General features: G+C 47.2%; 1 protein-coding gene across 1 annotated transcript in view; it reads left to right on the top strand.

The window, feature by feature from the left end:
- Positions 1-23,234, top strand: part of gpc4 (glypican 4) — a 71,197-nt gene extending 47,963 nt beyond the window's left edge. Inside the window, exons 6-9 of the mRNA XM_055644088.1 lie at positions 969-1,112; positions 10,122-10,255; positions 17,437-17,612; positions 21,563-23,234. Of these exons, the coding sequence (XP_055500063.1) occupies positions 969-1,112; positions 10,122-10,255; positions 17,437-17,612; positions 21,563-21,777 (669 nt within the window). The 3' untranslated portion in view covers positions 21,778-23,234. The remainder of the gene's footprint in view (positions 1-968; positions 1,113-10,121; positions 10,256-17,436; positions 17,613-21,562) is intronic.
- Positions 23,235-24,119: the final 885 nt, after the last annotated feature.

Genomic DNA, 24,119 nt, shown 5'->3' with positions numbered 1-24,119 from the left:
TATGATGAAAGAATGGATCAACTGGGCTTGTTTCATTGGAATTTAGAAGAATAAGAAGGGATCTTATAGAAACATATAAAATTCTTAAACAATTCTAGATGCAGGAAATATGTTCCCGATGTTGGGGAATCCAGTTTAAGAATAAGGGGTACAACAATACAATACAATACAATACAATACGGTAGGCCATTTAGGACTGAGATGAGGAAAAACGTTTTCATCCAGTGATGTGAATCTGTGGAATTTTCTGCCACAGAAGGCATTGGAGGCCAATTCACTGGATGTATTCCAGAGAGAGTTAAATTTTGATTTTAGGGCTAACAGAATCAAGGGATATGGGGAGAAAGCAGGAACGGGGTACTTATTTTGGATGATCAGCCATGATCATATTGAATGGCGGTGCTGGCTATTTTTCTATGTTTCAGTTGTTTCAATACTCCCTATGGCCTTAACATTCTCTATATTCCCTGCCCTTGGTTTTACTAAGGTTTTATACATTTAGAGCTTTTAAAGTTGTAAATGTTATTTCCGTTGGCTTTGTTGTCACCTTCTCCTAGACCCATTTTACTTCTACGATCTATTCTACAAATGATCTATTCTACATTTTCCCTGATATCATCTCCTTTGATGTCTTGTTTCCACACCTTCCTTATATCTGTGTCTCCCTCTCCCCTGACTCTCAGTCTGAAGAAAGGTCTCGACCTGAAACATCACCCGTTTCTTCTCTTCAGAGATGCTGCCTGTCCTGCTGAGTTACTCCAGCATTTTGTGGCTATTTTCGGTGTAAATCAGCATCTGCAGTTCCTTCCAACATCCCAGCTAATGTATAAATAGTAACAGTTTATTATTTAGACTGGTCTCATCCTTAATGAACTTTTTAGGCTATGCAATCCAATTCAAAGACAGTGATACCAAATTATAATGACATTATGGTATATGTAATAAATGATTTATTTGATTCACTCTAGGTATTTCAGGGCTGTGGGAAGCCAAAGTCTCTATCTGGGAGCCGTTTAACTCGATCTATATCGGATGGGTTTAATCCAAGGTTTAGACCCTATAGTCCTGAGGAGCGTCCAACAACAGCAGCTGGCACAAGCCTTGACAGACTGGTAAGTGCCCCAATGTTGATTAGATGCTATTGACCTTACACTCAACAGGTGTCTAATCATCATGCCGTTCCAAGGGAGAGTTTCATTTTGAGTTCCACATGGCTGTTTTCACACAGTGAACTCATCTTGAAGCAAGATGTGAGTTCACTTCTATTTGGTGCATCAAAAATTAGAAAATAAAACATCCAAATGAGCTATTCAACTCCTCTGAAGGTGGACAAAAATGCTGGAGAAACTCAGTGGGCGAGGCAGCATCTATGGAGAGAAGGAATAGGCAACGTTTTGGGTCAAGACCCTTCTTCAGGCTGATGTCATGGGGGCGGGGGCGGGAAAAAGAAAGGAAGAGGCGGAGACAATAGGCTTGTGGGAGAGCTAGGAAGGGGGAAGGGAAGGAGGGAGAAAGCAAGGACTACCTGAAATTGGAGAAGTCAATGTTTATACCGCTGGGGTGTAAATTACCCAAGCAAAATATGAGGTGCTGTTCCTCCAATTTGCGCTGGGCCTCACTCTGGCCATGGAGGAGGCCCAGGACAGGACGGTTGGATTCGGAATTGGAGGGGGGAGTTGAAGTGCTGATCAGGTTGGTTAATGCGAAATGAGCGGAGGTGTTGGGCGATGCGATCGCCAAGCCTGCACTTGGTCTCGCCAATGTTGAGAAGTTGGCACCTGGAACAGCGGAGGCAGTAGATGAGGTTGGAGGAGGTGCAGGTGAACCTCTGCCTTACCTGGAAAGACTGATTGGGTCCTTGGATGGTCAAGGGGGGAGGTAAAGCGACAAGTGTAGCATTTCCTGCGGTTGCAGGGGAGAGTACCAGGGGAGGGGGTGGTTTGGGTGGGAAGGGACAAATTGATCAGGAAGTTACGGAGGAAGCGGTCTCTGCGAAAAGCAGAAAGGTGAGGAGATGGGAAGATGTGGCCAGTGGTGGGATCCCATTGGAGGTGGCGAAAATGTTGGAGGATTATATGTTGCATGCGACGGCTGATAGGGTGGAAGGTGAGGACAAGGGGGACTCTGTCTTTGTTACGAGTGGGGGGGTGGGGAGTGTAAGAGGAGCTGTGGGATATAGAGGAAACCCTGGTGAGAGCCTCATCTGTAATAGTAGCGGGGAACCCCCGTTCCCTAAAGAATGAGGACATCTCCGATGCCCTGGTCTGGAACACCTCATCCTGGGTGCAGATGCGGCGTAGACGGAGGATTTGGGAGTGGGGGATAGAGTACTTACAGGAAGCAGGGTGGGAAGAAGTGTAGTCCAGATAGCCATGGGAGTCGATGTGTTTGTAGTGGATGTCGATCAGTAGTCTGTTACCTGCGATGGAGATGGTGAGGTCTAGAAACGTTTGGGAGATGTCGGAAATGCTCCAGGTGAATTTGAGTGACGGATGGAAATTAGTGGTGAAATGGATGAAGCCAGTTTGTTCTGCATGGCTGCAGGAGGTAACACCAGGGCAGTCGTCAATGTAACGGAGGAAGAGTTCGGGGATAGGGCCACAGTACGCCTCGAACAAGGGTTGTTCGATGTACCCTACAAAGAGGCAGGTGTAGCTGGGGCCCATGCGCGTGCCCATAGCTACGCCTTCGATTTGGAGGAAATGAGTGGAGTCAAAGGAAAAGTTGTCATGGGTAAGGACCAGCTCTGCTAGGCAGAGGAGAGTATTAGTAGACGGGGATTGGTTGGTTCTGCGGTCGAGGAATAAATGGAGGGCTTGCTAGTGGGGATGGAGGTGTAGAGTGACTGGACATCCATGGGGAAGATGAGGGAATGGGGGCCTGGAAAACGGAAGTCATGAAGGAGACGAAGAGCGTGTGAGGTGTCTTGAACATAGCTAGGGAGGGATTTGACCAGGAGGGATAGTATGGAGTCGAGGTATGTGGAAATAAGTTCAATGGGACACGAACAGGCAGAAACAATGGGTCTGCCAGGACAGTCAGGCTTGTGGATTTTGGGGAGAAGATAAAATCGGGCCGTGCGGGGCTGGGAATGATGAGGTTGGAGGCTTGCGAGGGCGGGGAGCCGGAAGCAATGAAACCAGTGATGGTGCTAGAGATAGTGGCCTGGTGCTCGTCTGTGGGGTCATGGCCCAGGGATAAGTAGGAGGAGGTGTCTGAGTGTTGGCGTGTGGCCTCAGCCTTGTAAAGGTCAGCACACCAGACTATCACGGCACCTCCCTTGTCGGCAGGTTTGATCACCCAGTCTGGGTTGTTGCAGAGTGAGTGGAGGGCTGTACATTCAGGGGGCAAGAGGTTAGAGTGAGAAAGGGGAGTGGAGAGGTTGAGGCGGTTGATGACCTGCCGGCAGCTTAAATTAAAAGGTCTAAAGCAGGTAGGTGGCCATGAGGGGGGGACCCAGAGGAGGGGGTCCGTTGGAGAAGGGGGGCGAGGACTCCTTCCCATGGAAGAACGCTTCGAAGCGGAGGTGACGGAAGAAGAGCTCCACATTGTGCTTGGCACGGAACTCATTGAGGTGGGGATGGAGGGGGACAAAGGTAAGACCTCTGCTGAGGACAGACCGTTCGGTATCAGAGAGGGGGAGGTCAGGGGGGGATGGTGAACACATGGCAAGGATGAGGGTTGGGGCTGGAGGAAGGCAGGTGAGTGGACTGAGGTTGAGGCGATGTCTGGTGGGGGGGTGGTGGGTGGTGGGTGTTCAGGGACGAGGGTGGTATGAGGACTAGTGTGAGTTGGGAGTAGCTGGGATCACATGGTTTTAGGGGGAAGGGGAAGACCCAGTGGAACCCTCACTGACGTTACCTGAGGGGGGGGGGGTGGGGGATGCATTAGGACCCAGCGCAATCAGACACGGGGTGTGAGAGTCTGCAGCGTGGAGACTTCAGGCCCGGTGCTGAGCTTAGGACTCTGGCAAGGTGACGGCTGCGGCCTGCTGGTGGATGCTGGAGTGGCCAAGGTCGGTAGAGTTACTAGTGGAGGCCCGCGGGAAGTGGAGCCCGGGTCAGTGGGCGTGGCATCGGAAGTCCCGGTCAGCGGATCGCCGGGGAGGCGGCGAGGATTGGCGGTTCCTGTGAGGCAGCAAGGGTCGGCGGTTCCTGTGAGGCACCGAGGGTCGGCGTCATTGGTAAGTTGGCGAAGGTCGGCGGCAGCGGCCACGTGGCGGTCGACGATGGCGGCGTCTACGTTGGTCCGGGCCTGAGATCGGTCAGGTAGGCGGTGAACGTTGGTGCTGCTCCTCGTGGCAGCAATGGCGTCGCAGGACTGCGTCTGGTGGTGTCGGCGCAGGCCAGCGGTGGAACTCAGCGCCTGCAGGCTGTTGAGCCGAGGAGTCTTTTTCTTTTCATTTGAATTCTGGAATTTTTTGAGGATGTGACAAGTAAAATGGATGAAGGGGAGCCAGTGGATGTAGTGCATCTAGACTTTCAGAAAGCCTTTGATAAGGTCCAGCATGGTAGACTCGTGTCTAAAATTAGAGCACATGGTATTGGGGGTAGGGTATTGACATGGAAGAAAATTGGTTGACAGACCGGAAGCAAAGAGTAGGAGTGAATGGGTCCTTTTCAGAGTGGCAGGCATTGGCGAGTGGAGTGCCGCAAGGCTCGGTGTTGGGGCCGCAACTGTTTACCATGTATATTAATGATTTGGAAGAGGGAATTAGGAGCAACACTAGCAAGTTTGTGGATGATACAAAGCTTGGTGGCATTGTGAACTGTGAAGAGGATGCTAGGAGGTTGCAGGGTGACCTGGACAGGTTGAGTGAGTGGGCAGATGCAGTATAATATAGATAAATGTGAGGTTATCCACTTTGGTGGCAAAAACAAGGGGGCAGATTATTATCTCATTGGGGATAGGTTAGGTAAGGGGGAGGTGCAGCGAGACCTGGGTGTCCTTGTACACCAGTCACTGAAAGTTGGCGTGCAGGTACAGCAGGCAGTGAAGAAAGCTAATAGTAAGATTAAACGAGAACTTACCAGTTCAAAGTTTGATCGTTATTTTATGAGGAGTACGTTGAGGGAATACGTGAAGAACCCCACCAGGACGCATGTGTGTCATTCTTCAAAGCAGCGGTGTGAAATCACTGATAACAGTAATGACTGAACATAGTAAGATTAGAGAAGAAATACCAGTTGAGTATATGACAAGGGTGGGAGCGGAGGGCACGTATTCCCTCAACGTACTCCTCATAAAATAACGATCAAACTTCGAACTGGTAAGTTCTCGTTTAATCTTACTATTTTACTTCGGAGTCATGTGAGTGACTGACTACGTGAAGATTTCAAAGCTCTGTGATTTCATGCCGTGGAAACGAGTCCATGCCTCACATCTGCCTTAATTGACTGTGGGAGGAATTGTGTTAGCATGTTTAGACATGAATCCAACATTGAAATCCATGATAAATTGTTAGCAACAAATTATAGCCCCTATTAATGGGGTGAAATTATATTACAGAACTTAAAATTGGCTCTGCAAAGTTCCAGTTTAACTACTGGTTTGTGGTAGAATAGTTGGAACATTTTCCCCTGATCCATCCTGCTGTCTCGAGGATTTGGTTCATTGGTACATCCAACTCCATAGCTGCCGATGTAGTTGCAGCCCTGGTGGAATAAGATTTGAATATGTTAGTATCCTCCCCAGCTGTTGTTAAAACCTGTTTCAGCCATCTGAAAATAGTTTGACCCGACACTTTTTTGTGGGTTTGTTTGTGGCTGATTAGTAGTGCCATCTCATAGCCTCAGATGTTTTTGGTGTTCTCCATATAGAACAATAATTGTCTTATTATACAGAGACGATATCTGTAGGGTAATCCCTAAATTCTATTTTGAGGCCTGATGACCCCGGTCTGTTCTGTTTGACTAATTCGTAATATGAAACGTGATATTCCTGTTGAAGAAGTCATATAGTCCAGCCTTAACTTATGTACGACTGTACCCTTATTGTCGCGACCAAAGCTATCAGCATGACTGTTTTGTGCGTCAGTCTTATGCAGGGACAGAGCTGTTGCTGGAGACCAATTCCTTAGCAACGTTAGGGCAATACTCATATCCCATTTAGAGAGTACCTGGTTCTTGGGGGATAGATATTAAAATTTCCCCTCATAAATTTGGTTACCAGGGGTGAGTCCCAACAGAATGATGCTCTGATCCTCGCCGTAGATATGTTGATAGGGCACTTCTGGCGCAGTTAATGGCACTGTAACTGAGCCCCTCATCATAATGTAGGCCTGCCAGGAATTCGAGAACAGACGTTATGTTCATCAACTGTAGGCGATGTTGTTTCTGTGACAATATATCTCCCATTTCCTGATGTATACCAGCTATAGTTTTTGGTGGACTGTCTGTGGCCCGCTGAGATAATGTTTGATGTTCGGTCCGCCAGTCCCAGTTGCAGTAGAGGTTTCTTTAGACTCTACAAATTGATAGGTTTGTTGTTTTGACATGGATGGGTTCCCCTGTTACACGACGAACCAATAATTTGGTTGTTTCAGGATGGTGATGCATGGTTAAACCCCATGTTGAGTATCACCGGGAACCATGGTTAAGTAGGCCAATTGGCACTACCGATTAACAGACACTGAGTCTTGTTGTATTTTTCGTAATACCCGACTGATGATGCAGAAAAGGAGGGAATGCATAGATAAACAATTGCCCCCTCAATGCAGTGAAAAGCATCTGTCCCTGCTGTCCCAGGGTCTGGTTCCCAAGAAACACAGTTTGGTAACTGGTGATTAAGTCTTATTTTATTGAATTTGCGTGACCTGATGTCTGTCACTGAATTTTGGGTTACCTGGTAGGTAAGTAGCTGATATTCCAATATTTCTCTGGATACACCGTTACCAAATTGTATTTGTCAGATTGTCACTCTGTAGTCTAACACGCTGATGATTTATCCCAGAGCAGTATGACTTTAGGCCATAGAACGCACCCCACATTTCCAGGTAGTTTATGCCCAGTGTCTGTGATAATGATGCCTCCTGTGCCTTTCATCTACCTCCACAGATGGAGATGGAAATTGGTAGTACCCCAACCAAGCGCACTGGCATCAGTTTGTAGCACCACTAAGGGTTTGCTGATAACGATAGGGTTGGAACAATGCCGAATGTTATCCCTCCACCATTTCAATTCCATAAGCTTTGATTGGTGGCTTATTGGTCTGTCGAAATGACCAGTATTAACTTTGAGTGTTTATATTTTGCTCTTTGTAGATTTTCGGTAATACAGAGGTCCAAATTCTGTGGCTGGAAAGGCAGACACTGTATGCCAATTATACTTGCTACCAATCTGATAGACGGTTTACTGATGTCAGTGGGGTTGTTGCAGGCCTCAGTTAGGACTGTAGCCTTGCCCTTTGGTAAAGTCACCGACATGTGAGCTGTCAATAGTGAACCCCAAATAATCCATTATGTTGGTAGGCGTTAGTTTAGATTTAACTGGATGGATGATAACCCCAGTTTTCACCCAATTGTATGATGGCTGTTACAGCTAGTTAGGCCAACTCCAAAGTTATGCCCACAATTAGTATAATCATATGATTATGTATTTGGTAGAGCTCTATACTGCCAGAGCTGCCCCATCAGTCCATGTAGGCACTGAATAGTAAGCATCTTTTAGGTCGATGTTAGCCATGGAGTAGCCTTTGGAAATCAGTCCTTTAGCAGTTACCAGTACCCATTTTGTACTGAATATATAGTACAATGTATTCCAGCCAATCGTGTTGGGTTTATCCATTACCCCTTTCGCACAATTCAATGGTATATCCCTGGATACTGCTTAGGATATAAGTGTCTGTAGTTAATATACACCATATCCAAAAGAGTGTAATCTCCCACCAATGTGTGTATTATCCACTCTTCCTATAATTTGTAAGGGACCAGACCCACCTACCTCCATTGTTACCAGTGGAAGTTTGCTTCTTCTGTGTGGTCTTTGTGGAGGTTGACGCGCCGGTGTCTGGGTTTGTTTTTGGGTTGGGGGTTTGCGCATCTTCCAGAAAGGCCGGTCTGGGCTATGGTCTAAAAGACCGCTGTCCTGTATGCCCAGCCTTTGAGCTTTCACCAGCTTCTCTTGTTCTGCTGGTGGGTCTTTGGCTGTAGGAGATCCTTAAAGTTGTCGCCTTTATGAGCCCCAGGGCTTTCCTAAGTCCTGCTCCGGCATGTTTCCAGATGTTATTTCCATGACTGGAACATTCAGGGATGCGCAGTTTCCTGGTCCCAAGTATTTTTGCAGTGGTGTCCATCGTGGTCTGGCTGTATGTATTTGGACACCATGATCAGTAGATTTTACCTTCCTGCACCCCCTGCACACTTGTAGTTTTGTTCGTCAAAACCCATTTTCAGGGTCAGCCCAGAATTGACCCCCAGTACTCCCCTCTGACGAGGGAGATGCACTGTGCAGCCCTACAAGAGGTGCTGCTGTGGGTTTTACATAGTGCCCACAGTGACTAGACTCCATCTCCCGGAGCCTGTCATGTTGGAGCTCGGCTCCATAAGCCGCTCCAACTTTCTTTTCATGTTGGAGCTCGGCTCCATAAGCCGCTCCAACGGGCTCCAGCGCTCACGGTCGCTGGCCGCCCAAAGTCGGACTCATCAGTCAACGACTCTTTTGGTTTTCTTCTTGCCTTCCCGCCCAGATGCAGTGTTTAATCTGGCCGGTGCGGGGGCGAAGTCGGGCACAGCTGTTCCCTTACGGGTGATTCCTGTGCCGCCGGCCGCTGCTGGCGTCCGCAACTCCGCGGTCTTCCCCCGCCAGCTTTGTCGCAGCTCTGGTCGACTTCTTTGCCTTGTGCATGTTTCCCCCACCTGTAGAACAGTATGGGAACAATAAAGACCGCAGTATCACTTACCTGCAGGTCCAGGCTTAAAACTTGCCGTTAAGGGGGAACATCTTCCACCCCTCCTCCTGCCGTTTTGACTTGTCAAAGCCAACGGCTCCGTTCTCTATAGTCTCCCGCCCAGCCATGGTGTTTAATCTGGCCGTGCGGGAGCAAAGTCGGGCACAGCTGTTCCCTTACGGGTGATTCCTGTGCCGCCTGCCGTTGTTTCCACAGCTCTCCATGTTTCACCACCTGTGAAACAGTATGGGGAGAATAAAGACCGCAGTTTCACTTACCTGCAGGTCCAGGTTTAAACTCGCTACGGGGGAACGTCGTTCCACCCCGCCTCCTGCCGTTTCGATTTGTCAAAGTCGACGGCCCCATTCTGAATAGTCTCCCGCCCGGCCGTGGTGTTCTGGCCGGCGCGGGACCAAAAGTCGGCACAGCTGATCCCAGTTACGGGGCTTGTGCCTTCAGCTGCTGCTGGCTGCCGCAACTTCGCGGTCCTCCCCAGCCAGCTTCACTCGCAGCACTTGTGGACACTATTTTGTCCAGCTTCCCCCCCCCCTGTGTAAAACAGCGCGGGGACAAACACTACCGCAGAGTAAATCACTTACCTGCAAGTCGCGGTTTCAAACTTACCGCTGCGGGGGAACGCTCCACCCCGCCTGTCGTTTCGCAAGCGTGAAAGCGCACGCATGCGTCCTGGCGGGGTTCTTCACGTAATCACGCACGTGACTCCGAAGTAAAATGGAATGTTGGCCTTCATAATAAGAGGATTTCTTTTTTTTTTGTTGTCAATTACACTTCCAGTTCCAGATTCAAGATAATCTCTTTAAATCTTTTAATTGTACATTTTTTTTGTTTAGTTTAGAGACACAGCGCGGAAATGAGCCCTTGGGCCCACCGAGTTCGCACCGATCAGCGATCCCCGCACATTTAACACTATCTACACACACTAGGGACAATTATAATTGGTATTTGGATAAACACTTGAATTGACACAAAGTGGTGGATTATGTGCCATGACCCCAGAAATGGGATTAATTTAATGTTAATTATTGGTTTACAGGAACACAATGGGCGGAACAACAATGTATGTGCCTTCAATATCGAGGTTCGCGTATGTTTATGCTATAAAGGATCTGCTCGCATCAAACTGACACATTTAGTCAGTTTCAGAAAATGAGATAAAAATAATAGTTATAAGTGATCAATCTTATTATTAATGAGGGAACTTCTATCCCTTTCAGGTGACAGATGTTAAAGAAAAACTTAAGAATGCAAAGAAGTTCTGGTCAACTCTCCCATACAACATGTGCAGCAACAGCAGCTCAGCCGCTGAGCTTGAGGAGGATGGATGTTGGAATGGAAGTAACAGTAGCAGGTGAGAATTGACGGTTGACCAAGCTGTTGGTCATTGATCTTACAATTGCCACATGGCTTGGTGTAAAAATGAGTTTGATAACAATACTATCCAGCATGGTGGCGCAGCGGTAGAGTTTACAGTGCCAGGAAACCGGGTTCTATCCTGACTACGTGTGCTGTCTGTTCAGAGTTTGTACGCTTTCCCTGTGATCGAGTGGGTTTTCTCCGAGATCTTCGGTTTCCCCGCACACTCCAATGACGTTCAGGTTTGGACCTGAAGGGCCTGTTTCCGCGCTGTATTTCTAAACTAAACTAATAAGCACCTTTTAGTACTTATAGGTTCCACATAGACCCAATGTTTGAATGCATGCAACTACAGGATACAGGATTTGAAAGTGCTAGAGACTATCAAAGTCAGAAAAGAGGACAACGTACAGTCTGCTCTTGTGTGTGCGTGTCTTGTTATTTGTTTTTATTCCGCTTGGTTCAGTTGCCGTGGTGATGACAGGTAAGTTAGTGCAATGCTTCTACAGGATGTGGGAAGTCGGGGAAACTACTGGTGACCCTGATGACTACACCTGTGGGAATTGTCTGATGCAGCTCCTTAAAGACTGAGTTAGGGAACAGGAGCTGCAGCTGGATGACCTCAGGACCATTGAGAGACTGAGAGCTTCTTGGACAAGATGTGTGGCGAGGTTGTCATGCCCAAGGTCAAGGAAGAGAGAAGGTGGATTACTAGGAGGAAGGGAAATAGACAGGGAGAGCAGGTGACCACTGTGGCCATCCCACTTCAAAACAGATACTTGGGTATCTCTTGGGTGCTGTCAGGGGATGACATATCAAAGTTGAGCAACAGTACCAGGTACGGCTGTGGCACCGAGCCTGACTCTGAGGCTCAGCAGGGAAGGAGAATGTCAGGCAGAGCCATAGTGGTGGACAGAGCTGCCTAGTTGTGTCAGAGCATTTCAGTATTCTAGTGGCTGAAAATCAGTATTTTGCTGAGGAAATCAGTATTTTTACGCGGTGCCATTTTGCTGATTTAAAAATTTTTTTTTTATGAGCAGTCATACCCATGTAAGAGTACAAGAATGCATGGGCAGGTTTAGGTGAGATCAAGTGTATCCGTGGAAGCGTTTCGGGAACTGAGGAGCCTGCTAAAGGAGAAAATCAGGAGGGCAAATTGGGGGCAGGAGATAAATCTGGCTGATAATATAAAGGACTAGACTAAGTGAGACCTGATGGGTCCCTGTCACACAGGAGGCTTGGTCCCCCAACGCAATATTCCACCACTCACCCATAGCCCCCAACTGCACAGACACAGCTCATTTCCCCTCATCCCTGGCACTCTCTTCCCCTCCTCCACCCTCCCTCTTCTTTCCCGTCTCCTCCTCCCCTCCCCCTTCTTTCCCCTCTCCTAATCCCTCCCTCACCTCTCTCCCTCTACTTTCCCCTACCCTCAGACGCTCCCTCCCTCCATAACTCCTCTCACATCCCCCTATCCCCCACTATCCCTCCTCACCTTCCCCACTGCCCTCCTCCCCTCTATTCCCCACTACCTACTGCCCCCACTCCCCCATCCACTATTCCGCCCTCCTCTCCCTCTAATCCCCCTCCTCCCCCACTCTCCCTCCTCACCTCCTCCTTGTTCTTTCCCTCTCCTACCCTCCCCCAATCCCCCACCTCTCCTTTCCCCTACCCTCAGTCACTCCCTCTCTCCATAACTCCTCTCCCCTCCCTACTCCCCTCCTCTCCCTCGATCCCCTCTCCTCCCCCACTCCCTCCTCACCTTCCCAGGATCTCGGGGGAAGAGCCATGAGGGAGAGGGGGATATCACAGGGGAAGGGGGCAGGAGCCAGTGAGGGGAACCAAAGGGGAAGGGGGCTGGAGCTGCGGGGCGTTGCGATGGTGGTGCAGTGAAGACTCACAACGGGCGCTGGTGGCTCCCCTCCATCGGGATCAGATTCACCGCTTTCCATTTGGCCGATATCTCCAACGCCGCGCCGCTTCCGGTCCCTCAGCTCCAGTAAAGACGTGATAGCGCAGGAAGAGGCAGTCCGTCTCGGGTAGTGACGGGAGAGGAGACTAATCTGCCCGGCGCTGACTGGCAGGAGAGGAGATCGATCTGCGCAAGCGTGATTTTTAAGATTTTAATTCCATCAATCAGAACAAAACTTGTTGCACTCGTAGCACAGGAGAATGGTGAGGGAGCTGACAAAAATCATAGTGCTATCGCGTACTGTTTTTGCGCAAATAGGAAAACCGCACAAACCACAAGAGCACAAGATCAGAGCTTTAGTTATGTATAGATAATCCAAGCAGATTTTTGAAGTACATTAAGGGGAAGAAGGCAACCTGAAAGAGAATAGGGCCCTCAGGCATCAAAGTGGTCATTTCTGTGTGGAGCCACAGGAGATGGACAAGGTCCTCAATGAGTATTTCTCCTCTGTTTCTACCATGGAGGAAATTCACAAGGAACAGGGAACTTGGGACAGTCACTGGAAATGTCTTGTGGGCAGTCAGTATTATGGTCGAGGAGGTCCTGGACATCCTCATGCATATGAAGGTAGACATATCTCCCGGGTCTGATCAGATATATCTAAGGACACTGGGAACCTGGAGATGAAATTGCTGGTGCCCAGGCTGAGATTTATGAGTCATCATTACATTCGGGCAAGGAGTCAGAAGACTCGAGGGTGGCAAATGTTGTGCCTCAATTTAAGAAAGGCTGCAAGGAAAAGCCTGGGAACTAAATGCCAGCGAGTCTAACATCTGTAATCAGAAAGTTACTGGAGAGTATTTTGAGGGATGAGATATACGTGCATTTAGAAAGAGAAAATCTGATTAGGGATAGTCAGCATGGTTTTGTATTTAGTCTCCTCTCCTGTCACTACCCGAGACGGACTGCCTCTTCCTGCGCTATCGCGTCTGTACTGTCTCACCAATCTAAGTTTTTTGAAGATGTGACCAAAAAAGTTGATTGGGGCTGAGCTGTAGACATTGCACACATGGATTTCAGTAAGGCATTTGACAAGGTTCCGCATGGTAGGCTGCTCCGGAAGGACCGATCGCATGGGATCCAAGGTATGATAGCTGACCGGATAGAAAATTAGTTTCATGCCAGGAAGCAGTGGGTGATGATGGGAAGTTGTTTTTCCGACTGATAGTCTGTGACTAGAGGTGTGCGTCAAGGATTGGTGCTGGCTCATTGCTGTTTGTGGTCTATATCAATGATTTGGATGACAACGTGCAAGGCTTGATTAGTAAGTTTGCAGATGACACTAAAGTGGGTGGTATTGTCGTTAGCGAGGATGGTTATCATTTATAGCAGCATCTTGATCAGTCGGGCAAGTGGGCAGAAGATTGGTCCATGGTGTTTAATGTAGAGCAGAGGGATCTAGGTGTGTAGGTATATCATTCATTGACAGTGGCAACACAGGTAGTTAAAGTGGTCAAGAAGGCTGTTGGCACATTGATCTTCATCCGTCCAGATTTTGAGTACGGAGGTTGGGATGTTATGTGACAGCTGTACAATGCATAGGTGAGGCTACAGTTGGAGTATTGTGTTCAGTCTTGGTGATCCTCCTATAGAAAAGATGTTGTCAAGCTGGAAACACATTGTCAAGGGAAATGTGTTGGAAGGAACTGCAGATGCTGGTTTACACCAAAGATAGACATAAAATGCTGGAGCAACTCAGTGGGACAGGCAGATAGATAGGAGAGATATTTTGGGTCAAGACCCTTCTTCACACAAGTCAGAGATGCTGCCTGTCCCGCTGAGTTACTCCAGCTTTTTGTGCCTATCTAAGAATGCAGAAAAGATTTACGAGGATGTTGCCAGGACTTAAAGGCATAAGCTATAGGATAAGTTTGTGCAGGCTAGGACTCTATTTCGTGAAGACTAGGAGAATGAGAGGTGATCTTGTAGAGGTGTATAAGATCATGTGGATAATAGTTAGGGTAGATGCATGGTGTTTGAACTAGAGTAGTGGAATCAAGAATCATAGGTTTAAGGTGAGAGGGGAAAGATTTAATAGGAATCTAAGGGGCAACCTTTCCACACAGAGGGTGGTTGATATATGGAACAAGCTGCTAGAGGAGGTAGTTGAGGCAAAAACTATAATTACATTTAAAATATCGTAATTCATTTTTAAATGAGTAGGAAAGGAAAGATTTAGAGTGATAAATGGGCCACATTCTGGAGTAGAGGGGGCATCTTTGTTAGCATGGGCAAGCTGAGCCGAAGGTCTTCATTCTGTGCTTCATGACTATGAAAGGGTGCAGATTAGATCCAGAGAGAGATTTCTGTGACTGGAGGACACAATAAGGATGTTGGTCTTTTCCATGGAGCATAGGAGGTTGAGGGATGACATTATAGAGGAATATAAAAACATGAGGGACTTGGGTACTGTGGATGATCACAGACTTTTCTCTAGAATAGGGTGTCTCAAATTAGAAGGCATAGATATAAGATAAGCAGGAAAGCTATGAAAGGGAGGTGAGGGGCAATGTTTTTACACAGGGTGGCTGGTGTATAGAACAAGCTGCCAGAGCAAGTGGTAGAGATGGGTACAACTACAATGCTTCAAAGATGTCCATACAGGTACATTGGTAAGGAAGGGTTAGGTTAGGAAGATATGGGCTAATCACGGGCAAATGGCGCTACCTCAGATAGACATTCCACATACCCCTAGTCGCAACAGAGACAGAGTCCCCCTAGTCCTTACCTTCCACAGCTGTCGCATACAACTTATAATCCTCCGACATTTCCGCCAACTCCATAGGGATCCCACCACTAGCAACATTTTCCCACCTCGACCCCTTTCTGCCTTCCACACAGACCGTTCTCTCTGCAACTCCCTGGTAAACTCATGCCTTCCCACCTAAAATACTGCCTCTCCAGGTACCTTCCCCAGCAACCGCAAAAGATACAACACCTGACACTATACCTCCTCCCTCGACTCTGTCCAAGGACCCCAATAGTCCTTTCAGGTGAGGCAGAGGTTCACTTGCACCTCCTCCAACCTCATCTACTGTACCCGTTGTTCAAGATGTGGACTTTTATACATCGGCAAGACCAAACGCAGACTGGGCGATCGTTTCGCGGAACACCTTCGCTCAGCCTGCGTGAACCGACCTGATCTCCTGGTTGCCGGACACTTTTAATTGTCCTTCCCATTCCTACACAGACCTTTCTGTCCTCGGTCTCATTGTCAGACTGAGGCTAAACGCAAATTGGAGGAACAACATCTCATATTATACAGTTTACAGCCCAGTGGTATGAATATTGATTTCTCTCACTCTCTATCCCTCCCTCACCCAAGTTGCACGAGCTTCTCATTTTCAACCTACAAACAGCTAACAATGGTCTGAAGGGTTTCGGCCCGAAACGTTGCCTATTTCCTTCGCTCCATAGATGCTGCGGCACCCGCTGAGTTTCTCCAGCTTTTTTGTGTAACAGCTAACAATGGACTGGTTCCTTTATCATTGTTACTTTTTTGCATATCTTTCATTCATTGTTCTTTATCTCTCCACATCACCATCTATATCTCTCGTTTCCCTTATCCCTGACTAGTCTGAAGAAGGGTCTCGACCCGAAATGTCACCCGTTCGTTCTCTCCAGAGATGCTGCCTGTCCCGCTGAGTTACTCCAGCTTTTTGTGTCTATCTTGTGATAGACATTATGTTACAATAGGTAGGTCAGGCCAAGGTGTTCGTTTCGTCTGCCTGTCAAGACACTATCAGGAATCCTGGAAAACAAGAAGGTACACAAAGCTCTGGGAACATTTTATAATCCCGCAAGGGACGATTGTTGACAAAGTGCAGGCAAGGTTTGCAATTAACATAGTTCAAAAGGGTGGAGAAGTGCAGTTTTCTCAGATCAGAAATGGTTACAGCTGGATTTGTCGGTGCGGCTCTGGCTGCAGCGGCTCACCGGCAGTCCCGTTTGTTTTGTGTTTTTTGTGTTGTTTATTTTTGTTTTGGTTAGTCTAGTTTTTGGTTTTTAGTTCGTGTTTTGGGGGGGTTTGAAACGGGGTTTGCAGTCTCTCCCTGCGGGGGAATGCAACCTTTTTGTCGTATTCCCCTTCTCTGCCTCCGTCTGCGCTGAGGCCTAATGGAGCTGACGACCTCGAGGCTCCGGAGGCAGAGCCCGTCAGGACTCGCCCTGAGCTCGCTCCCGTGAGGGTGGTCCGGCTCAGGGCTGGAAGAGGTTGGGACGCTCCCGTGAGGGCGGCCAGCCCGAGGGTGGAACGAGGCTCCCGTCGGAGCGGCCGAGCTCGGGGAGGTGCGGCGCTTGCAGCCCGAGGGAGGTTCGGCGCCCATGTCGGGGCGGCCCGGCCCGAGGGAGAAGCGACGCCCAAGTCGGGGCGGCCCGGCCCGGGGAGAAGCGACGCCCATGTCGGGGCGGCCCAGCCCGAGGCTGAAGACGGTGCGGTACTCACGTGAGGGTGGCTGGGACGGTGTTCTGGCGGTGGTGGCCTGAGTCCGGGGTTCGGCCGCGGGCCAGCGGCTGCGTCTGCAGGACTGGTGGGCGGCAGCTTCAACCACCCCGGGCCGCGGTGTTTGAGCCGCGGGACTGATTTATAACATCGCCCGGGGGGTATCGCCTCAGCGCAGAGGGAGAAGAGGAGGGAAGAGACTGCAGACCTAAGACTTTTGCCTCCATCACAGTGAGGAGATGTTGGGTGGACTCACTGTGGTGGATGTTAATATGTGTTTATTGTTGTTTTTATTGTATTATATGTATGACTGCTGCAATTTCGTTCAGACTTCGGTCTGAATGACAATAAAGGCTATCTAATCTAATCTAATTTGATAAAAGTGTTGAAGAATCAAGGGTTTTCGTAGAGTATATAAGCACAAGCAAGGACCTATCAAGGATAAGGTTCAAAGGTTGGCAAAATTACTTGATTGTTCGGTTTTGTTCTCTACAACATGCCGTGATTTAATACACATAATAAGAGTATAAAAATCAGATTCAGTGTTTTATTTTAATGGAGAAACAATTCTAGGGTTCTGGCGAAAATGTGCTGTAGGCTGGATAGTCTCCCTCTAGGGTGGATATTTTATGATTTTGGTGCAGAATGCAAATCATTTTGCAAGACGTAAACAAGTTGCGGGCCTCTGTGTAACCTAGCTTTTATTTTCAAATTCTGACAGCTCTCAATATGATAGAAAGGAATTGTTCATTGTTTTTCCCAGGTACAATTTTGCAGTGACGGGCAATGGCCTTGCAAACCAGCTCAACAACCCAGCTGTTCAAGTGGATATTACCAAACCAGACATGGTGATTCGTAGGCAGATAATGGTGCTGCAAATAATGACCAATAAAATAAAGAATGCTTATCATGGAAACGATGTAACATTTCATGATGCAAGTAAGTAACTTTTTCCAAGAAAAACATCAGCTGACATTAATGTTCTTTAAATAGGCAAACGATTGTTCAGGAAGTGAAAAAGTAGTCAAATGGGTATTTTTGGTCTTTCAAGTGAGCGAATGTTGCATCTTTATGACTTGAGAACAGTAACGCAGGAATAACATGCTATTATCAATAAAGTAACTGTATAATTATTGAATTGTCAAAAACCAATGGCCATAAGAGCCACACAGCACAGAAACAGGCTTTCATTCCATCAAGTCCACGCCTATACTCATCCCATTGACCAGCACTTGGTGCATGAGATTTTATACCTTGGTAATTCAGGTTCTCATGTTATGAGAGCACCTTCCTGCACCGCCACTTTGTACAGTATTGTCCACACTGCAACACCCTCTGGATGAAAATAAAATCACTCCAATCTCCTCAAACTCCACATGGGGTCAAAGAGTCACACAACATGGACACGGGCTTTTTGGCCCAACAGGTCCATGCCGACCCATTTGGCCCATTTCACTCTAAACCTCTCCTTTCCATATATCCATCCAAATGTCTTTAAAATTGTGTTATTGTACCTGCCTAAACTACTGGCAATTCCTTCCATACACCCACCACCGTGAGCACAGAACAGTTCTGCTCCCTCTGTGTGAAGAATTTACCCCCCAGACTCCAATTATTTGTTTTTCCTCTCACTTTAAAGCTATGCCTTCCCCCTATCCTGGAAAAAAACTGTCCATTCACCCCATCTATCCTCTTCAATTCAATTCAATATATAAAATATCACCCTCAGCCTCCTGTGATCCAAGAGATAATGTCCGAGCCTGCCCACCCTTTCCCTGTAGCCCAAGTACTCAAGTCCTAGCAACATTCCTGTACATCCTCTTTCCAGCTTAAAGGGCCCGTCCCACTATGTGCTCGCCACAAACTCGCAGCATGTTCAACACGTAGTCCTAGGAGGTCACTGTAACTCTCCTTCATGCTCGAGAGAAGTTCCAGCATACTCACGGCCTCAGTTTAGTGATTTGGACTGAATATAGAGCGCGGTGATTGGAGGAGGGAGACGTGCCCAGGCCATAGGGTCACAACGGCAGCCCTAGACACAGACCTGCCCCTCATCCGCAGCCAGGCTCGATCCCGTCCGGCTCTCCGGCGCTGCAATCGCTGCCGAACCACCACTGGACCATCCGAGTGCCCCCCCCCCAACGCCTGGGGGTTGCCAGAGACATCAGGAGTTGGACGGGCATGGTGCCCCCAGGCCCACAGCCAACGCAGAGAAGCAGCGCTAAACCCAGCTCAACTATGCCTGGTCCGCCAGGTTAACCTACAGCCCTGCCTGGACTTAAGGGAAATATGGCCCAGGCTTACAACCAGTGCGGAGAAGCAGCGCTAGCTCCACGGCTCCGGATTGGTATTCCGTCAGTCCAGGCAGGGCTGTGGGTTAATCCGGCGAGACAGGCAGAGTTGAGCTGCATTTAGCGCTGGATTGAGCTGAAATTACAGTTCGCAGGGCCCACGGATGAAGCCTCCGAAACCTTGCGTGTGTGCGCATGCGCGCGCGGCTGCCAAGAAATTGTGTCCCCCAGTCCCCTCCGTACTTTGATAGCGATTTCCGTCATTGCTCCTGACAAATAAATAAACTAAAGTCTAGAAAATCCTGATTGTCCCCCAAGCCTACGCAAGTCTTCCAGTGATCTTTTCCCACCATAGCATCCTAGAATCTCACAGTGGAAACAGGACCTTCTGCCCAACTTGCCCACACTGGCCAACATGTCCCATCTACACTAGTTCCACCAGCCTGCTTTTGGACCCTCTAAACCTGCCCCATCCATGTACCTGTCTAAATGTTTCTGAAATGTTGCGATAGTACCTGCCTCACCTACCACCTCCGGCAGCTCGTTCCATACACCCACTACCCTCTGTGTGAAAAAGTTACCCCTCAGGTCTCTATTAAATCTTCACCCCCCTCTCCATTAACCTATGTCCTCGGGTTCTTGATTCCCCTACTCTGGGCAAGAGACTCTGCATTTATTCAATCTATTCCTCTCATGATTTTGTACACCTGTACAAGATCATAACCCATCTTCCTGCGCTCTGATGAATAGAGGCCTAGCCTGCTCAACCTCTCCCCATTGCTCAGGCCCTCGAGTCCTGGCAACATCGTGGTAAATCTTCTCTGCACGCTTTCCAGCTTGACAACATCTTTCCTATATCATGGTGCCGTAAACTGAACATGTAATACTATAGATTTGGCCTCACCAATGTCTTACAACTGCACCATGACCTCCCCACTTCTATACTCAACACTATGACTGATGATGGCCAATGTGCCAAAGTCTTTTTGGCACACTGCCTCTTCGCCCCCCTATTTGCGGCCTACCATCGGACTGGAGCGGCGTTTCCTGGCGGGATTGGCCGGAACCCCAGCTTCGGAGCGGGCGATGCCCTACCCGGGACACCGTGCGGTAAATTTCGGAGTGCTGTGACCGCCGACTCCAACACTGAGGAGCTGTGACTGCGGGCTTTCAGCCGCGGGCGGTGCTGGATTTTAAACACTGCGGAGCCTGGGATCCGATATAGCCAGAGTCGGAGCTCCAACCAGCGCGACCTGAGGACTTCGGGAGTCGCGGTCTCCGGGGAGGAAGCGGCCGCTCCAGACATTCCAGTGTTCACCCGACGCCGGAGTTCCATCTTCCCGGACAAGAGGGCCTAAAGCATGGGGTTGCCATAGTGGCAACTGCGGAGGCCACAATAGGCCCGACTATGGGTGAACAGGGGATGGGACTGGACTTTGCTGCCTTCCCCCACAGTGGGAACATTGTGGGGGGATGTTTTTATGTTTATTGTTACATTCTTTAATGTTGTGTCTTATCTTTAGCCGTATGCTACAATGGCAAGTCAAATTTCACTACACCAATTGGTGTATGTGATAATAAATGTCCTTTGTATCCTTGTATCCTTTTTGACCACTCTAGGTACCTGTAATAAGAACTGTGAACCTATACTCCTAGATCATTCTGCTCTACATCATTCCAGTTTAGGTTCTGCTCATGTTAGTGCTCCCAAAATGGAACACCTCACATTGCTCAGTATTACATTTCATCAACCATTCCTCAGCCCAACTGATCAAGATCCTGCTGCAATTTTTGACAACCATCTTCACTATCCGCAATGCCACCCACTTTTATGTCATCTCCAAACTTGCTAACCATGCCATGTACGTTCTCATCCAAATCATTAATGTAGATGACAAACAGCAATGGGCCCAGCACTGTGGCACACCACGTTACAGGCCTCCAGGTCGAGAAGCAGCCTTCCACCATCACTCTCTGCTTCCTTCCACAAAGCCAATTTTCTATCCCCTCAGCTATCTTTCATTGAATCCCATGGGATCTAACCTTCCAGAGCAGCCTACCATGTAGATCCTTGTCGAATGCCCCAGTGAAATCCATGTTCACAACATCTACAGCTTGACCCTCATTGACCTTTTTGGTCACGTCTTCAATAAGCTCAACCAGACCTGTGAGACAGGCCTTCCACATACAAAACCATGTTGACTATCCCTAATCAGCCCATGTCCATCCAAGTACATGTATATCTTATTCCTCAGAATACTCTCTAGCAACATTCGGACCACAGATGTTAAACTCACTGACGGTGCCCCCCCTCACTGTTTACAACTCCAAACTTCAGTTTGTCTGAAGATTATCTGTATCCAAGTCACTAATATAAATCTAAAAGTACAGTACTGTCCTCTGGAGAATATCACTTCTTGCTCCTTTAGTCCAAACACCAGTACTTTATTGTAACTCTTTGTTTTCTGTCGGTAAGTCTTTGTATCTATTTTGCCAGTGTCTCCTAGTTCCATGTTTTAAATTTTGGTGATTTTTACTACTCTACATTCATATGGCATTGTCAAAGAAATTAAATTTTAATTCTATTTTGACTTTTAGGTGATGAAGGCAGCGGTGGAGAAAGTGGCAGTGGCTGTATTGGACTTGACTGCCACCTGGAGTTCACGTTCACCATCACTGATTCTCCTCTGCTCCTTGCTCCCTTGGAGCCCAAGATAATTAAACCTAATAACTCTGCTTGCCGTAGCAATCTCTCACAGCTAATTCTACTCGTTAGCTGCCTTATTATAGCCTTACATCTGAGCTTAAGATAATCACCCAAGATGCAAAAGAGTCTTCACAAATGGCTTTAAAAAAAAAACTTATTTTCAATTATACCAGCTGATGACTTCACATTAAATTGCAAACTTTTCTTAACGTCTCATCAATGATGTATAGTTGTTGCTTCAAATGTATTGAGATTGCCGTTGTCACCTATGTATCTACTTAATCATAATCCACGAGTGAAAACATGCCATCCACACCATCATTATGTGGACTCCAAGGTAAATACATTACTTGCTAAATTTTTTAAGCATTTTTAATAAAATTTGCAATTGGCCTATTTAAAGAAACAGGTTGCGTGCAAGCAAATCCAAGCCAATTTTCATTATATAATATGGTGAATATCTGTACAGAAGCAAACTTATTTATCTTGAATTGACGGGATAATGATGCACCTTTTGATGCACAAATGTATCTGTTATGTAGTCACGCTAATATCTGATATATGCCTGGTTTAATTTTAGGTAGGTAGTCTAGTTATAAACAGTTGCACAGTGATTAGAACTGTGATCGTTGAGCCCTTCCATCAGGGGACATGTTCCACAGCTCTCTAATTTGTTTAAAGATCAAATTTGGAGAAAGTGTAGTGCAGACACCAGAACAAAATCCAGTGTTAACATTGCTTGATGTTTGAGCAATCTGGGTTTAGTTTCTGGGAGTTAATGTTTGAAGTTGCTGATGAGGTAACTGTCCCTGTGGCGGATTCCTAATGCCCGTGCAGCTTCCTGCATTCGAGTCGGGAGCATCATCATACTGGAATGCTTTTCTAATAATAAAGTTTGAATGCAATATTTGTCCTGTATGCATTTCAGTTTTCATTGTAATGTTAATTATATTTTTATATCAAAATTTTAACTACTTGTAATTGCTAGCTCAGGGTCAGTACACTATTTTAGACATTTCTGTTCTATTATATTTTCAATTAGCAGAAAACTGAATTAAATGCTGTTATTTGCTGTTTGTAAATCATAGGGGTTCTTGCTTAAGTACTGATTTACCGTGACAGTAGATTGTATAAAGCCGTGCCATTGTTGAGCTAGCTGCCGGTGTTATAAGGTTTGTTATTCCATTTTAGATCACATAGTACTTGGTTTTGGCTTTCTGTAAGGGAAAGGGAATTGCCTGAAATATCCATTCATTAGCTGAAATTCAGCTGGAATACCAGCAATGGTGTGGTTCTGATTAGCAGATAGCTCTGCACTCTTTCTTTCATGACAAACTTGTATATTATCTTTAGTCATTTTATAAAAGCTTGTTATAATCCCAGGAATATGTTTTAAAATACACATTGCTGTACTGATCATCATTTTCATTTCAAATGCAAAGTACAAACTGCTTGATGTAAGTTAAAAAACAATGCAAAGATTGCTGCTCTATTCATGGTGCAGCACCTGTGGGAAATATCATGGAATGCGATTGATGCTGAAGTAAACTTGTGGACATCAAACTTGAGTATTTGAGTTATTGTACTGAAGCTAAAACACTTTTTGAACACAGTTGTAATCTGCAATTTATTTTTGTTAGTATTAGACAATAGACAATAGGTGCAGGAGTAGGCCATTCGGCTCTTCGAGCAAGCACCGCCATTCACTGTGATCCACAATCAGTTCCCCGTTCCTGCCTTCTCTCCATATCCCTTGACTCGGCTATCTTTAAGAACTCTATCTAACCCTCTTTTGAAAGCATCCGGAGAATTCCTGTGGAATTCTCTGAGGCAGAGAATTCCACAGATTCACAACTTTCTGGGTGAAAAGGTTTTCCTCATCTCCGTCCTACCCCTTATTCTTAAACTGTGGCCCCCCCAACATCAGGAACATGTTTCCTGCTCCTAGCTTGTCCAATCCCTTAATAATCTTATGTTTCAATACTTCTAAATTCCAGAGTATACAAGCCCAGTCCCTCCATTCTTTCAACTTATGACAGTCCCGCCCTCCCGGAAATTAACTTTGTAAACCTATGCTGCACTCCCTCAATAGCAAGAATGTCCTTCCTCAAATTTGGAGGCCTAAACTGCACATAATACTCCAGGTGTGGTCTCACTAGGGCCGTGTACAGCTGCAGAAGGACCTCTTTGCTCTTATACTCAATTCCTCTGGTTATGAAGGCCAGCATGCCATTTGCTTTCATCACTGCCTGCTGTATCTGCATGCTTACTTTCATTGACTGATGAACAAGGACCCCCAAATCCCATTGTACTTCCCCTTTTCCCAACTTGACATAATTTAGATAATAATCTGCCTTGTAATCCCTTCATCTAAATCATTAATATATATTGTAAATAGTTGCGGTCCCAGCACCGAGCCGTGCGGTACCCCACTAGTCGCTGCCTGCC

Source organism: Leucoraja erinacea, chromosome 12 (assembly GCF_028641065.1).
Source record: "Leucoraja erinacea ecotype New England chromosome 12, Leri_hhj_1, whole genome shotgun sequence".
NCBI classification, from domain to species: Eukaryota; Metazoa; Chordata; class Chondrichthyes; order Rajiformes; family Rajidae; genus Leucoraja; species Leucoraja erinaceus.
This window is presented reverse-complemented; position numbering and strand designations above follow the sequence as displayed.